The sequence below is a fragment of the Herpailurus yagouaroundi genome, unplaced genomic scaffold, assembly GCF_014898765.1.
Source record: "Herpailurus yagouaroundi ecotype Mexico unplaced genomic scaffold, PumYag 208, whole genome shotgun sequence".
NCBI classification, from domain to species: Eukaryota; Metazoa; Chordata; class Mammalia; order Carnivora; family Felidae; genus Herpailurus; species Herpailurus yagouaroundi.
In genome coordinates, this window is record NW_024412439.1 from 7,459,375 (window position 1) to 7,475,304 (window position 15,930).

Here is a 15,930-nt window from a genome sequence, read left to right on the forward strand (position 1 = left end):
AAAGAGAGCGTCTGATCGTTCGTCTCTGCAAGGCCATCCCAAACCGTGCTTCTGCCAGCGAGCCGGGAAGCTTCGAGATAAAGTACCGCCACCGAAAAGCCAAGAGACTCCCCTCACGAACAAAACAAATCAGGATTCCAGCGGGGCATGAAAGGGCAAACGTATCAAACTCACCAGGGCAACATTTTCTGCAAAGTGATTCAGCTGGGTTTTTTTCTTCATTCTTCCTACCTTCCTTTTTTCTTCCTTTTCCTTCCTTCCTTTCTTCTTTAAAAAAAAAAAATTATAGGGGAGCACCCGGATGGCTCAGTCGGTTAAGCGTCTGAGTCTTGATTTCAGCTTAGGTCATAATTTCGCGGTTTGTAGGTTCAAGCCCCACGTCGGGCTCTGTGCTGACAGCATGAAGCCTGCTTGGGATTGTCTCTCTCCCTCTCTCTCTCTGGCCCCTTCTGCTCACTTGCTCTCTCTCTCTCAATATAAGTGTGTGTGTATATATATATATATACATATATATACACACACACATATATATATACATATACATATACATACATACACGTATACATACGCGCACACACACACACACACACGTGTGTGTGTGTGTGTGTGTGTGTGTGTGTGTGTGTGTATAGAGTTAATGGGTGGCTTAGTTGGTTGAACACCTGACTCTTGATTTCAGCTCAGGTCATGATCCCAGAGTGCTGGGATCGAGTACTGGGTGGCTTAGTTGGTTGAACACCTGACTCGATTTCAGCTCAGGTCATGATCCCAGAGTGCTGGGATCGAGCCCCGTGTAGGTCTCCACACTGAGCATGGAGCCTTCTTGAGATTCATTTTCTCTCTCTCTCTCTGTCATTCAAAATAAATAAACTGTAAATCATACACATCACTGTCATTTCCAAGCTCAAGTTTCTTCACATCGAAGCAAACATCAGAAAAGTGGGGCACACAGAAAGACCACCCACCATGCTCTCCATTTTAATTAATTAAGTCATTCATTCTTTCAACCACATTAGCTGAGGGCCTACCTTGTGCCAGGCACTACTCGAGCCACAAAATACAGGTGGGAACAAAATAGGCAAACCCATGCGTCATCCTGACATCACAGCAGGGGAGTCCGGCCTAGCACTAGAGACCAACCAATTTCCCAAAAGGAATCTTCAGATTGAATGGAGTTTGAATGACTTGTATGTTGCTGTTGGAAATGTCACATTCGGTTTGGTTATAGAATTACAACCCCATTCCTTTCGGGTTTTAAGTGTAATTATTTATTTTGAGAGAGACAGAGACAGTGCAAGTCAGGGAGGCAGAGAGAGAGAGAGAGAGAGAGAGAGAGAGAATCGCAAGCAGGTTCTGCACTGTCAGCTCAGAGCCCGACACAGGGCTCAAACTGATGAAACTGTGAGATCATGACCCGAGCCAAAACCAAAAGTCGGAGGCTGCACTGACCGAGCCACCCAGGTGCCCCAAATTACAACCCCATTTCGATGTGAGCCACATTCGTACAGGCACAAAGACTCGAACCCGTGTCCTGTGAGGAACAGATTTGTAACTAGGGATGTTTATCCAAGAAGCAGGAAAACTGAAGCGGGCCTTGACCGCCATCTTCAAAGGGAAGTCTTGCCGTCTTACAGAAGGGGTACATTTCCAACAGCTTGTCCACTAGGTACGTCTCGTGCCAGAAAGCCACTGTTAGCTCCCCATCAGAATTACCAAGAATTGTGTCCTCTGAACCCATGAACTCCTCCAGGCACAGAGGGAGCCCAGCTCTCGACGCACTTGCAGAAGAGGAGGGGGACCTGGAGAGGCACTAAACACCTCTTAAGTCCCTCTCACCCAAGAGATTCTATGAGTTTAGGATGCTAAAACCAAGCAGGCACAGGAAGACATTTGCAGGTAGCATTCTCCTCTGAAGGGAGAGTACATTTTCCCCAGGGCTGTCTGCAACTCACAGTACAGATGTACTCTCCGCTTTCCGGAACTTTCGCAGGTATGCTGAGATCAGAATGAGCCAGGGAAGAACTCACCTGCACCACCTAACAGGCCCCATCCCACAGCCAGGCTAACAGACCGGAGTGGGGGCTGGCTGAGGGACTCATACCCAAGGTCATGGGCACGGAAAGCAACACTGGCTGGGATTAGCCTGCCTCTTAGCTCCCAGGAAATGCTTCAAGGCACAGAAAGATGGAAGATGGCCCCAAAAGTGAAAGAATGGGGGCTATGCAGGTGCCCCTGGAGCACCACACATGCAGAGAAAGGTCTAAGTCCTTTCCTTTCCTATAAGGGGCTGGGTACAGTCTAGGCACATCCCATCACATCCTGCATTAGACTGCAACGCTGTCTCCTCAATCCAAACTGTAGTGCTGGAGACAGTGATGTACGAGCAGGCTCCTTGGGCAGAAATGGGCAATTGAGAAAGCACAGAAGCAGCAGAGACAGAGCTCACGGTCTCTTGGAAGTGACAAAGCCACTTGTCCAAAGTCCACCTCCAGGTTCCTAATAAACCCCGGTGCCCAGATGCTCACCCTGTGGCAAGAGGAAATGAGGTGAACCTTTTGGGTCGTGGCAGGACTCTCCACTCCCAAAGCTGAAAAAGAGAGAGTTTCCAGATGTTAAAAACTCCGGGAAAGACAGGAGAAAAGAAACAAGAAGGGGAAATCAGCAGGCATTCCCAGAGGGAATTAAGAAGGGACTTTGAAGCAGCCTGAGGTCAAGCATCACGGATCCCAGCAGGCTAATCCCAATCGAGGAAATAGACATGGAAATTACAAAAAAAAAAAATGCTCTAAAGGAAATGCATTTTTACTGTTTCCCGGGGCCATTGCAGGATTACAAACTAGGCTGGGAAACAGGAAACAGAAACCGATCTTCAGACAGCTACATCATTGACTAGGTGAGAAAGATTTGTAATTAGCATGCCAATGGTCTACGGAAGAGCCTGCTGGAAAAATCTGTCCTTCCGCGTGGTGTATGGGCCCTGCACAATCTTCACCATTAATCAGTCTGTCGCAGGTTTTTGTCAGACAGAGGAAAGAACAACTTCGCCCAGGTCCGATCTGGATAATTTCTGAATCAGCAGAGTCTGAATCGATGCAGTTTAATGAAGTTATAGCGGGATAAATTCAAGAAGGAGGACTAGAGGGAGAGAGCAAAGGAAGCAAAGGAACCTTCCCCCCCCCCCATCTTAACAGAAGTGAAGAGAGATCAAAAGAAGGAAAGAAGGAAGAAACAGGCAAGAGTGGACAAAGACACCCGCGGGAAGGAGAAGACACATTTTAATGATCAGACTTGAAAGAGGGAGAGAGACAGAAGCGACAGACCCCACTCTCTTCATGAACGCTTGAGGCTGGGAGAGGAGGTGGGCAAGAAAAGCTGGCTGCTGATGATCTGAGAACAGAAAGGCGCTGTGATTTCCCACAGCATCAAGAGGCCCCACCCCCACCCCACCCCCTCCCCCAAGCCTCTGGGGGATCATCCCCTGGCAAAGATGGGAGGGAGTGAACTCCTCGGGACACAGTAGGAAGTCACATAGTGTCAGCTGCCAGTCCGACAGGGTGGCTGGAATCCTGATTCACCCACCTGCCTCCCAGCGCCCGAGAGGTGGGTTTACAGGAGGCCCAGACATCAGGGTGACTGAGGACACAGTGCCTGCCTGATGGGATCCAAGGCTGGTCTAGGAAAGTTCTCCTGGAAATAGCTCCTTTGCTATTATGGCGTTCTGCGTCCATTCCTGCCCTACCGAGGGATGACAGCAAGGGTCTGCTTTCCCAAGACCTCCAAATGGGAGGAGCTGATGGGCTCTGAAACACGCTCTCAGATGCCACTCAGCATCAACAGCCGCCCCTCCTCCTCCGGGGGGGGGGGGCCCTCTCAGGTTCAAATCCCTCCTCCCCGGGGCAGCCAGACCGAAGGAAGCTGGAAAAGGGGACACAGTGGAAAGCATACTTCCCAGAAGAGGACATTTGGCTAAGGGGGCCGCGAATATGTCCAGAGGACAGATGTCCTAAGTAATGAGACTTTAATGCCGGAGCTAATGGGAACAGTACACGAGACCAAATGCCAAAAAAGCAAGGAATAATGAGTGTTTGGGAAGCCGGCAGAGAGCACACACTCCTCTCCCAAGCGGCGGGGAGCAGGGCCAACCTTGTAGCCACCCAGAGCCTGGTTGGAACTCGGCCTCCACGGTCTCGAGGTGGGGACAGTGGCTCTGGGCCAGGGTGATCAAGGCGTCTCCTGTTCCTGTGACCAGAAGTGGGTGGGGGCTGGGGGGGGCGGTTACTGGAAACAGGGCTCCGGAAACCCCGCTCCCTGGGAGGGGGGACCTCACGCGAATGCCAAACTGCACAGGTGGTGGCGTCCATGTTCATTTTCTAGAGAAATGGTTCCCACACCCACCTCAAGCAGGTAAGTGCCCCGGTCAGAGACCCTGTCCCAGAGCTGCAGGCCAGCCCCACCACCATGGCCACGACCAGGTCAACAGAAGTTTGGGAGGAAAGCCCGGGGCGCTGAGGGTTCCCCAGGATGCCTTCCTCTGAGCGAGCCTTTCAGGACAGAGGACCTGAGGTCACAAGAAACAGAGAAACACCTGGAAAGAATGAGGAATTAGGAAGCACGGCTAGGAAAACGGAAACGGGGGAAGGACAGGACCGGAGCGGGAAGCAGCAGTGAGCTGGCTGAACCTCTGTCTTGTGTGCACGGTGCTCTGGTTATAAATGGGGCAGGCAGGTGGGGGTGGGGGCAGTGATAAATGGAGCTGTTTCTGAGCCGTATGTCTCAGTAATTAAAACTGGGAATGGCCCGAGGTCCATCGTCTTGCCCCCAAATCATTTCTTCTCCCTAGTGCCCCTATTATTCCAGAGCTGGGACTCGTGCAGCATTGCCCCGGGGTTCTGCCAATACTGGAAAGGTCTGTTGTTGTTTTTTTTGTTTTGTTTTGTGTTTTGTGTTTTGCTGCTGGTTCTCCATTGGAATCGGGGTGTGTGGCTTTGGGTTTTTTGTTCTCTGATTTTTTACATTTTCTTTGCATCGCCTTCGCTATCCTCGACCAATATAACCCATTCTTGAAAACAAGCCTTTACACCGCACCCTGGTGGCCTTGTGCCCTGCAGGCAATGCAAGCGAGGCCACCAGCCCGGGTCTGCAGTACCCTGATCTGGGTGACCCGTTTACATCTGGGAAGATGAGAGCCAGCTGGCCCCCAAAGGAGATGGAGACTGGCACAGCTCTAGCCGTGCGACCTTGGACAAGTTACTAAGCCTCTTTGAGTTGATTTCCTCGTCTGTTCAATGGGCACCTATCCCCGGAGGGTGAAGGAAAGACGCACGGAGGCAGCTTAGGTCCAGTGCACAGCAGGGTTCCAGACACAGAGCAAGCCCTGGGGACTGAGCACTCTCCCAAGAGTCTCCCTACCGGGGGGGGCCCGCCCCATCCACATGCCCTTGAGCCCTCAGCTAACTGAGGCCTCCGGCCCTCCTCGACACCAGCTCTCTGCAGGTGCACAGGTGACGGGCTCATGTAGGCTTCTGGGCAACAAACCTCCCCACCGTCCTGACCTTTGAGCCGAGGAAGCTGGCTCCCCAGCCACAGAGCAGGGCTGGCTCCTCCCAGGGTCCAAGAGTGCCCAGAGGCTTTGCCCCAGCCCCCACAGCAGGAGGGCCACCTCACCGTCCCGCTAACTCCTGATGGAAAAGAGAAACATCAGCCCACCCGCTGTACCACCACCACGGCGCGCGGCGCCCCCCCCGCCGGCCAAAAAACGCAAGAATCGGCCACAAACTGCCCCTGTGGCCCCTTGTCACCTGCCCCACCCTCGCTCCGCTTCTGTGACCAATCTCGCATAGTGACTGCACTCTTGGGGGACCTGGGGGCCCAGTACACGCATGTCAGGAACCTACAGGCAATTATCACGGGAAGCCCCACGTTCCTGTGCTTGCAAACATTTCTACCTCCTCGACGGCTGTCCGGCCCCGGCGGGGACCTCACGCGAATGCCAAACTGCACAGGTGGTGACATCCACGTGCAGGAAAGGGAGAGCACTGAGAAGCCCGGCTCTGACCCCAAGCCGGGCCGCATGCATTCCGAGGAAACTGGGTCCCTGTACCCTCAGAATCAAATGAGGAATCTAAATTGAGCTATCTGACTACTATCTCTTGAAGAAATGTGGGACATTCTTTTTTTCTCTTTTTCTTTTTTTCCCCTCCCTTCCTGGGCAGTCATTTGAACTATTTCCTGCATATTCAACTCCTTTCTTTTTCCAGCTCCCTCGAGGTCTGCCCCGACACACCGATAAAACGCAGAGCTGAATGTCCTACGGCCGGGGAGGTGCGGCCCCTGAGAAGTGGCCGCTACGGAGAGCCGGGGTCTGACCTACGGGCCCCACCACTCATCATCCGAGCGCCTCTCCTGGGCTCGGCCTCTGGAGACAGCTGATGTGGATCCTAGGACAGCGGGCCTCATTACTGGAGGCACTCTTTACTTCCGCCAATAACCAGTCGATCGCCGATTCCGCTCGCCGGCCTCCGCCCCGTGACTTAGCGCCTCTTACAAGAATCAGATCTTAGCCCAAGAGGATAAAAATGTGCCCCGTTACAGAGAGTCAAGATGACGCGCCATGGGCTCTGAAAACACTATGACAACACTGTCCGGGGGAGAGTCGGCGTGTGGCCTCCCAAGGTGACTGCTTAGAAGGGGGACACGTTTAGGAGAGGTACACAGAATCAGGCAAAGGCTCCAAACTGCAGGCCGCGGAGGTGAATTTCATGTAATGGTCAGACCCAAATTTCCAGCCTCGTTAGCCACGTCCCTGGAGCCCCTTCAGTCCCCTCACCTTGTATCCACCTCGCCCCTGTGGGAGGGTGGCCCAGAGCTGAGAAGGGGCAAGGCCCACACCAGTGAACGCGTTTCTGAGGCCCACAGAGCTGTCTTGTATGCAGGGGGCCATCTGAAATCACACGCACCTGGGCCCCAGGGGGGTTGCCTGGAGGTCTCCCGGTCTCTGGCAAAACCAAAACTCGTTGACCTGGTTAGATGGCCGCGTCCCCACCCATCTCTGGGAGAGAGAGAAAGCATTCAGACCGCACCTTCTGAATCACAGACATCCGCCTCTGGTTTTCCTTGATGGTCCACTGCCCCGGCTCACAACCTTCTGGCCTGCGGGGCATCTCCCTTCTTCCATGGTCTGCATTCCTTAGATCTTATCCAAGGATTGTGCTTAGGTCAGGTTATTGCCCTTTACAAAGGGACGTGGGGAAAACTACAAGGCGACCGACCGTGGAAGTGCGACGGAAATCATTTCAGGGGACCGCAAAATTGAATGAGGAGGGACCAAAGAAAGGCAGGGAAGCAAGAGAAGGGAGAAGGCCGTCGCTCACATCCCTAAGTATCGGGAAGTTACCCGGTGTTGACTCAGAAACAGGTGCGTAGCGTAAGACAATAACAGGGTTTCCGAAACAGGTGCATAGCGTTAAGACAGTAACAGACGTTCACTGCGCAAGACAAGGCTGAGAGGCAACCAGGCAAGAGAGTGGGCCCGGGACGCAGAGTGGCCCTCGGCTTCCAGGTCAAGCTCACCACCTCCAGCTGTTCCCCCCACCCCGGGGCACTGTGATCTGACCTCCCGGTGTGTCAGCTGCCTCACTTGTAAAATCAGGACGTTAGGCTGCTGACTTGGCCTGCAAAAAAATTCAACGGTTCTGTAACGGACGACAAAATAATGGAAAGAAGGTTGACCCCTGAGCCACCCAGGCAGGGGTTAGAGGCAAGGACTCGTGCAGCTGACAACCCAGGGACAGGGACACCTGGACGGCTCAGCCCGCTGAGCGTGCGACTCTTGATTTCGGCTCAGGTCATGATCCCAGGGTTGTGGGATCGAGCCCCCGGTCGGGCACCGCGCTGAGCCTGGAGCCTGCTTGGGATTTTCTTTCTCTTTCTCTTCCTCTGTCCCTCTCCCCTACACTAGCTCTCTCTCTCTCTCTCTCTCTCAAAAATAAAATAAAAAAATAATTTGTTAAGAAAATCCAAGCATGCTTCGAAGGGACACATGCACCCCAATGTGCAGCACTAGCAACGATAGCCAAAGTATGGAAAGAGCCCACGTGTCCATCGATGGATGAATGGATAAAGAAGGTGGGGTATAATCTATACGGTGGAGTATTACTCGGCAGTCAAAAAGAATGAAATCTTGCCATTTGCAACTATGTGGATGGAACTGGAAAGTATTATGCTAATTAGTCAGAGAAAAACAAGTATCATATGACTTCACTCATATGAGGACTTTAAGAGACAAAACAGATGAACATAAGGGAAACAAAAATAATATAAAAACAGGGACAAAGCATAAGAGACTCATAAATATGGAGAACAAACTGAGGGTTACTGGAGGGGTTGTGGGAGGGGGGATGGGCTAAACGGGTAAGGGGCACTAAGGAATCTACTCCTGAAATCATTGTTGCGCCATATGCTAACTAATTTGGATGTGAATTAAAAAAATAAAATAAAATAGGGGTGCCTGGGTGGCTCCAGTTGGTTACACGTCTGACTTCGGCTCAGGTCATGATCTCACAGTTTGTGAGTTCAAGCCCCGTGTCAGGCCCTGTGCTGACAGCTCGGAGCCCGGAGCCTGCTTCAGATTCTGTGTCTCCCTCTCTCTCTTCCCTCCCCCACTCACACTCTTGTCTCTCTCTCCTTCAAAAATAAACATTAAAAACATTTTTTAAATAAATAAGATAAATTAAAAACTAAAAAAACCAAAAAAAAAAAAAGAAAATCCAAGTATAATTTCTGACTCCCTCCAAAACGTAACCACAACAGCCTACTGCTGACCAGAAATCTTACCAATAACACGGCAGTCAATTAACACGTTTCGTACATTGCACGCGTCATATATGGTAATCTTACGATAAAGTAAGCGAGAGAGAAGGAAATATCAAGAAACTCGTAAGAGAAAATACGTTTACAGTTCTGCACTGTCTTTACTGAAGAAAAAGTATCCTGAGGGTACCCGGCTGGCTCAGTCCGGACAGCATGTGATTCTGGATACGAGTGTTGTGAGCTGGAGCCCCAAGCAGGAGCGTGGAGCCTACTTTAAAAACAAAACAAAACAAAACAAAACAAGTGCAGAATAAAACTAAAAAATTAATTAATTTTTAAAAATCCACGTATAAATGGACCTACACAGTTCAAACCAGAGTCATTCAAGGGTCAACTATATTACCATGCCTTTTCAGAATATTTTGGTTTCACTTCTTTCTTTTTTAAATTTCTTTACTGCTTATTTATATTTGAGGGAGAGAGAGACAAAGCGCGAGCCGGGGAGGGGTAGAGAGAGAGGGAGACAGAATCCGAAGCGGGCTCCAGGCTGTGAGGTGCCAGCACAGAGCCCGACGCGGGGCTCGAACTCACGAACCGCGGGATCATAACCTGAGTGGAAGTTGGACACTCAACCGACTGAGTCACCCAGGCGCCCATGGTTTTACTTGTAGAGATAAAAAAGAACAAGAATGGACAGGCGCAATCTATCCTGAACATGTATGAAATAAGCCTGTTCAAGGCCAAGGGACCGAGACCCTCTGAGGGTCTGCAGATAAACCAATCCCTCCTCCCGGTCTGCAGTACCTACTAGAAAGGCGAGGTCAGAAATGTGACTGGGAAAAACAATGGGCTGGCGTTTCCCAACATAGAGAAAGGGGGTGGTGGGATCACCGCAGAAGAAGATACTTCAAAGAACGAACTTAGGGGCGCCTGGGTGGCTCAGTAGGTTGAGCATCCGACTTTGACTCAGGTCATGATCTCACAGTTCATGAGTTCGAGCCCCACATCAGGCTCTGCACTGACATTGTGGTGCCTGCTTCGAATTCTGTCTCCCTCTCCCTGCCCCTCACCCGCTCGCACTGTTTCCCTCTCAAAAATAAATAAACTTAAAAAAAAATTTTTTTTAATGAATTCAACGTAGACCCTAATATAGTCCTCCAGAACCACCCCCCCCCCACCCATCGCCACAGGATGGGTGTCGTCAAGGGATACAATCAAGACCGCAAGACAAACCACACCTGAATTCACAATTTAAAAAGCAGATTATGCGGGACTCAGTAGCCAGTGGCTGGCTGCTCTCTCAGCGCGTGGTGGGGATTCTAAGTCACTACGGAAGAGGAGCCAGAAAGTTAAGATCTAAAGGCAATCAATCCTGCCAGGCCCTGGAGACATCAGGCAGTGCAGGGGGAGGAAGGACGAAGCTTCCTTTGGTGTGGTTTCCTTCTATTCCGTATCCTTCGTGGGCATGTCTGCCTGGGGCTGGTGAATTAACCTCTTTCCATCAGCACACTTTTTCAGCTGTCTGAACCACTGCTTCCTGCACAATGGATCTGAATCAACTGCACAGTCGATCTGATCTCTCATTAAAATAGGCTGAAAACAGTGAAACGGACTTTTTCCTCTACCTGTGTCTTGGCAGCCTAGCACTGTGGGTAGGCTCTTCCCAAGGAATGTGCTCAGAGCCTGGGGTGCGGCTGTGGGTGGGGAAGGGGGACCGATGTGCACGCCTCCTGGGCTGGGGTGGGGGGCGCCGGAGAGGGCAAAAGACAGCCAGCAACATGCCGGGCGGAACCCTCAAAGTGCCGGGTTTTTGCAAAGTAGTTGCGTGGCAGACATGTTAAAATCAAGAATGAACTGGGGCATCTGGGTGGCTCAGCCGGTTGAGTGTCTGACTTCTGCTCGGGTCATGATCTCAAGAGTTCATGGGTTCGGGCCCCTCGACAGGCCCCGTGCTGACAGCTCGGAGCCTGGAACCTGCTTCGGGTTCTGTGTCTTCCTCTCTCTCTCTGCCCCTCCCCTGCTCATGCTCTGTCTCTCTCTGTCTCTCAAAGATAAATAAACATTGAAAGAAAAAAATTAAAATAAAGAAACATTAAAAAAAATTTTTTGGGGGGGGGCGCCTGGGTGGCGCAGTCGGTTAAGCGTCCAACTTCAGCCAGGTCACGATCTCGCGGTCCGTGAGTTCGAGCCCCGCGTCGGGCTCTGGGCTGATAGCTCAGAGCCTGGAGCCTGTTTCCGATTCTGTGTCTCCCCCCTCTCTCTGCCCCTCCCCCGTTCATGCTCTGTCTCTCTCTGTCCCAAAAATAAATAAACGTTGAAAAAAAAAAATTTTTTTTTTAATTTTTTTTTTTTAAGAATGAGTTCTGCTGGCCTCATGTGTCCAAGGTCACACACACCATAGAGGCTTATACGTTCTGTGGTTATAAACAGAGCTGGCCCCCAGCAGGTGAGTGGGACTTGTCCGTGGAACGAAGGAATACACGTTGTGTCCACTTCTCACCCCATTACCTTCCCTAACCCCTCTTCCATGAGCCTTCCTGAACCCTTCCCCAATTTCACTGCTTTCCCCCGCAGAAACAGAAAACATTAAAGGGGGGCCTTCCATCCAAGGCAAGATTTTCTTTTTCCTGTCCTTGCAACTGCTCTGTTTGAAGTAAAACATAATAAAATTAAAAAGTTGACTCTCTGTTTAGATCGACTCGTTAGAATGAGCTCACAGTGCTTCCAAAAATGGGGGTGTTTGGGGGGGGGGTGCTCTGACAATTCATGGCCCGGGAACCTACGAAGAGAACCTCACGAAATCAGCCAGCAAAGGGGTCCTGCTATTACAGTTACCGGGTCTGTGCGCACAGAACAGACCTCTTTGGGTTTGTTAATTAATTTGTAACTAATTTCTAGAGGGAGAAAAGGGGGAACAAAGGGTTCCCTGGCTTCTTCTAGAAACAACCAGAGGAGTCCAAAGACACAGGACCCTCCCGAAGGCTGTAGGGTCACCTCCTGTCGCTTTTCCTTTCTCCTGGTGACATCTGCTCAGGTTCTTTGGTCCGCAACCCTGAGCACGACTCCCCCCCAACCCCAAACTCCTCCACCCCCACCACCCCCGCACAGCGGGGGGACCCAGGGCAGGTCTGGGTCCACCACCTTAAACTAGGTCACCCAAATGGCTTCAGACCTCATCTGCTAAGTAGCCATTAAAGCTATGGTTCTTCTCATGTCGAGGACGCTAATGAATCAGCTCTGGGGGAGAAGGAAGAAACAGGTTTGCCTGCGAGATGCTTCAGACAGGGCGGCGGCTGGGTCAAAGCCCTGCCTCGGGCGGGCGGGCAGCCCTCACTGAGCCAAGAGCCCCAGGAACCAGGAAGCGATGCAGAGACCGCTCAAGAAGCATTCAAATCGGTGCCCGAGGCTTTACCAGCTCGAGAGCCTCAGCCCGGGGAAGGTGAACAGGGGAAGGCGAGGTAGAGATCCGGGTGGGAAACAGGCTTCCGGCCGGGAAAGGTGGGCACCCCGCATCCGGTGGCTCCCCAGATCCAAAGCACAGCTCTGCCTTTGATCCCTCTGGCCGTCACTTTCTCCTCCCCGGGGTCCAGCTGAGTGTGACTTTGCTCATCTATCAGAATCACCGGAGAGCTGAGAGTTTCCCCTACAGACGCTGACTTCTACAGAAACAGGATGGCCAGGTCTAATCACTTCTGGAAAAGACTAAATCTGCTTTTCCCCTCGGGGGCCGGAGCAGTGAAAGCAAGCCCTGTTCTGAGGAATGTGTACCCTGGGCAGGCGGAGGGCTGGCCAGCCCGGGGCCACCAGGAGGAGGCAGATGGCTGATCTCAGGGCTGCAGCCTCCCTTTCTCTCCTCCCTCTCACCCCTTCCGACCCTGCCACCAACACCCCTTTCAAGGAGGCGGTTCTGCTCCCTGGGCCCCAGCCCCTGCCGGCCCAGCCAGCCATCTACCAGAGAGAGGATCACGCCCTGGAACAAATTCTTTGCCTTTTTCAGAAACGGAAACGTCTCTGCTGAACTATTTCAAGGCACATGGAACCAGACGCACGTCCCGCTTCCTCCGCTGACCTCTGAAGAGTGAGCCTCCTTCCTCCTCCCCGCTCTGCCCTGGGGGGATAACTCACTACGGTGGGGATATTGATCCCTTCCCTTTTCCCTACCCTGGTTCCCCAACAAGACCAGCTGCGTGAAAAAACTCCCCAGGATGGCAAGCGGTGACCTCTTAAAGTGTGAGCAAAGTGAAGCAACTCATGGGAACACACCCAGGAGTCGGGGAGGAGCAACCTTCGATGTGCACACTCACCCTGACACGCCTGGTGGGGGGGGGAGGGGGGGGGGGGGCGGAGATGGGATGCTGTTGTGCCTGAGTCACCCAGGGCCAGACACGGAGTTTCCCCCCTGCTGCCCAAGGTCACTCATGGAATGTCCTCGATGCTCCGTCCCCTTCCCCCAAACACAGAGACAGGCATCATCCCCTACTTAACAAGCATCAGTATGGTGGTTTCCAAAGCCTTGAGCAGGCAACATTGCAGCTGCTGGAAGAGGTGCTGTGAACGGAATAAAATCAGGAGGTGAATTTGAGGCAGAAACGTCCCCTATTTACATAATGGTCTGAGGCTGAATTCAGCTCCCTTACCCTGGTCACCTGCCTTCCCCGACCCCAGAGACAAACTGCTCTAATGGCATCACCAGTCACAGGGCCATCCACCCACACACAGACCAGCACCCTAGTTTGGGGTTGGGGAAGGGGGTCGGTGGGATGGGGAGGGGAAAAATCACCGAGAGGGACAGGGACATCTCCAGGGTCACAGGCCTGGAGAACACAGGCCAGCGCCAGCATCCAAAGGCCGGCAGCATCCTCCCAGGTCATGATGACTCAATTCAGGTCATCAAGGTCAGGGCAGGGGAAGGCTCCGTCTAAGAGAGCACAGAACAAAGGCTCAGAGAAGAAAGAAACCCAAAGAAAGGTCTGTGGGCACCAGCCAGCAGGAGGCCACAGCCATAGTGGGAAGGCGGCGTGAGAGGCCAGGAGCCCAGGAGAAAGGTGAAGAGGCCTGAAGGCACAGAGAGGGGGACGATTTGGACCAGGACCACCTGCTTCACAGGCAATTCCTTCTCTGCTTTCCAAGAGGAGCCAAGAGCGAGAATCCAAAGGGGACACCGGCTGACTACACATCATTGTCTCAATCCCTCCATCAGCCCCCAGGACCAGCCAGGCACAGACTCACTACCTGGAAGAGAAGATGGGGTGCAATGGGGGGGGTCAGTGGCACCTTGGGGTGACGAGTGAGGATTACGAACGGTTTTGGAAGCACCCAGTCCTGATACCCAAGAATGTCACTGTGTAAGTACCCAAACTTCGTGCGTCTGACTCCATAAAACCTGCCAGGGAACATCATCTTTTCTCAACAGCTTTAAAGGAAGAAAAAAAAAAAAAAAATCATGCCCAGAAATTTCTATCCTCCTTTCTCTCTCTTCATCAAGGTACCGATGATTTACGTCCACAGCAGCAAGGGAAGGAGGTTTCCAAGCCAGAAGGTTAACCAGCAGAGTGTAGAGATGAGCTTCAGGTATATGGCTCAGGGTGGGAACCGGCTAGGCAAACTCAGAAAGAGGACGGGTCAGCGGGAGGGGGGGGTCCCAGTTACCAGCCGGTGCCCGCACCATGTGCCAAAACCGGAGGCAGGTCCTGGGGCACGGTTTGTTTCCCCGAAAGACTCTGCTGAACCAAGTCTGGTCATTCATTCATCACCACCACCAGGGGACTGGAAACAGAGCTAACTCTGCCTCCCCTGGGTGCATCGGTCCCCGAGTGGTGAAGACAGTCTGTCTGGTTTCCCGTTCTTTGGGCTCCGACCTCCCAAAGGACTCACTGGGGGCTAGGGTGGTGGGGTGGGAGGCAGTCAGGGCAGGACCAGGCACTAGCATATTCTGTGCTTTCGGCGTAAGTTTTGGTAGGAGGCTTCCCCCACCGCCCCCCTAACGTAAGCTGGAAACGCTGCCCACCAGGTTTAGCACAGCAAGAATGTTCACTCGGAGAGTTCTGCCTACAGGGTTTGAAAGAACAAGTCCTCCAATCTCCGCAAGAAAACGAGCATCCCATTTGGACAGGATGTAATGAAGAGAGACCATCTGCCCTTGGTCCACTCGGAACGGATAGATAGATCTTTACCCCTTCTCACCCGGGGGGAAAACATCCTTTCCAGATCACCCCCAGCTCTCACACCCAGAGAACATGCGATTTAATACTAAATCGCTCGGTACTCTCTCCTGTCAGCTGCCGGCATTGTTCAGAACCCTAGACCGAAAGACGCTGTGCTGGTTCCACTCAGAAAACCGAATGCAAGAGAAACCTATGCCAAAGTGCCCACTTGCCTGGAAAACTGAACCCTGGACCGCCACCGCCGCCCCCCTCCCCCGGTCCCGCCCGGCCATCCAGAATTCTACAATTGGTAAAATTCTTAAACTCCAACTCCACGAGTTCCACGGCTCCTTACTCTGCCCCTGCCACCAAAGCATGCGTTCTGGGTTCTGCAGAAATGGGGAAAAAAGGAAAGAGGGCTGTGATTTATCGCATGTCAGGGGAGCAAGGGAGAGGCTGGGTTTCGGAGAGCCAGAGAGCTGTGGTGGTGACGCCGCCGCCGCCGCCGCCGCCGCCACCGCGGCCGAGGGTGAATGAAGAAGGGCCGGGCCGGGGGGGACGCGCGACAGGAGGGAGGGGCGAGGCGAGGCGGCGGGAGGCTCGGGGAGCGGGACCTCTCACCTGTGGATGTTCATCTCCCGCGGAGGGCGGTGGGCCTTGTCGTAGGACACCTTGGCGAAGACGCCGGCCACGATGACGAAGGCGATGACCCCGCAGGTGATGTACACGGTGAAGTTGGTCCTGTCCTTCTCCGGGTCGTACTTGTTCTCGGGCCCCGGCGACACCACCTTGGTGCTGGGCGTCTGCACCCACACCGGGCTCTGGTAGTTGGTGCACTGGCGCTGGTCCAGCTTCTCGTGGCGCTTCTTGCAGCAAAAGCGGTAGTAGCAGGTGCCGCAGCAGTACAGGTACCCGCTCTCGCTGTTGTTGCACTCGAACTCCTTGTCGTACTGGCCGCTCACGTCGTAGTAGCCCCAGC

At 52.9% G+C, this 15,930-nt stretch overlaps 1 protein-coding gene across 1 annotated transcript in view; it reads right to left on the reverse strand.

Moving 5' to 3' along the window:
• SHISA6 (shisa family member 6) overlaps positions 1–15,928 on the reverse strand; it is a gene marked incomplete at its 5' end in the record, with an annotated part of 276,670 nt that extends 260,742 nt beyond the window's left edge. The window contains one exon of the mRNA XM_040452935.1: positions 15,573–15,928. Within this exon, the coding sequence (XP_040308869.1) occupies positions 15,573–15,928 (356 nt within the window). The remainder of the gene's footprint in view (positions 1–15,572) is intronic.
• Between the last annotated feature and the right edge of the window lie 2 nt (positions 15,929–15,930).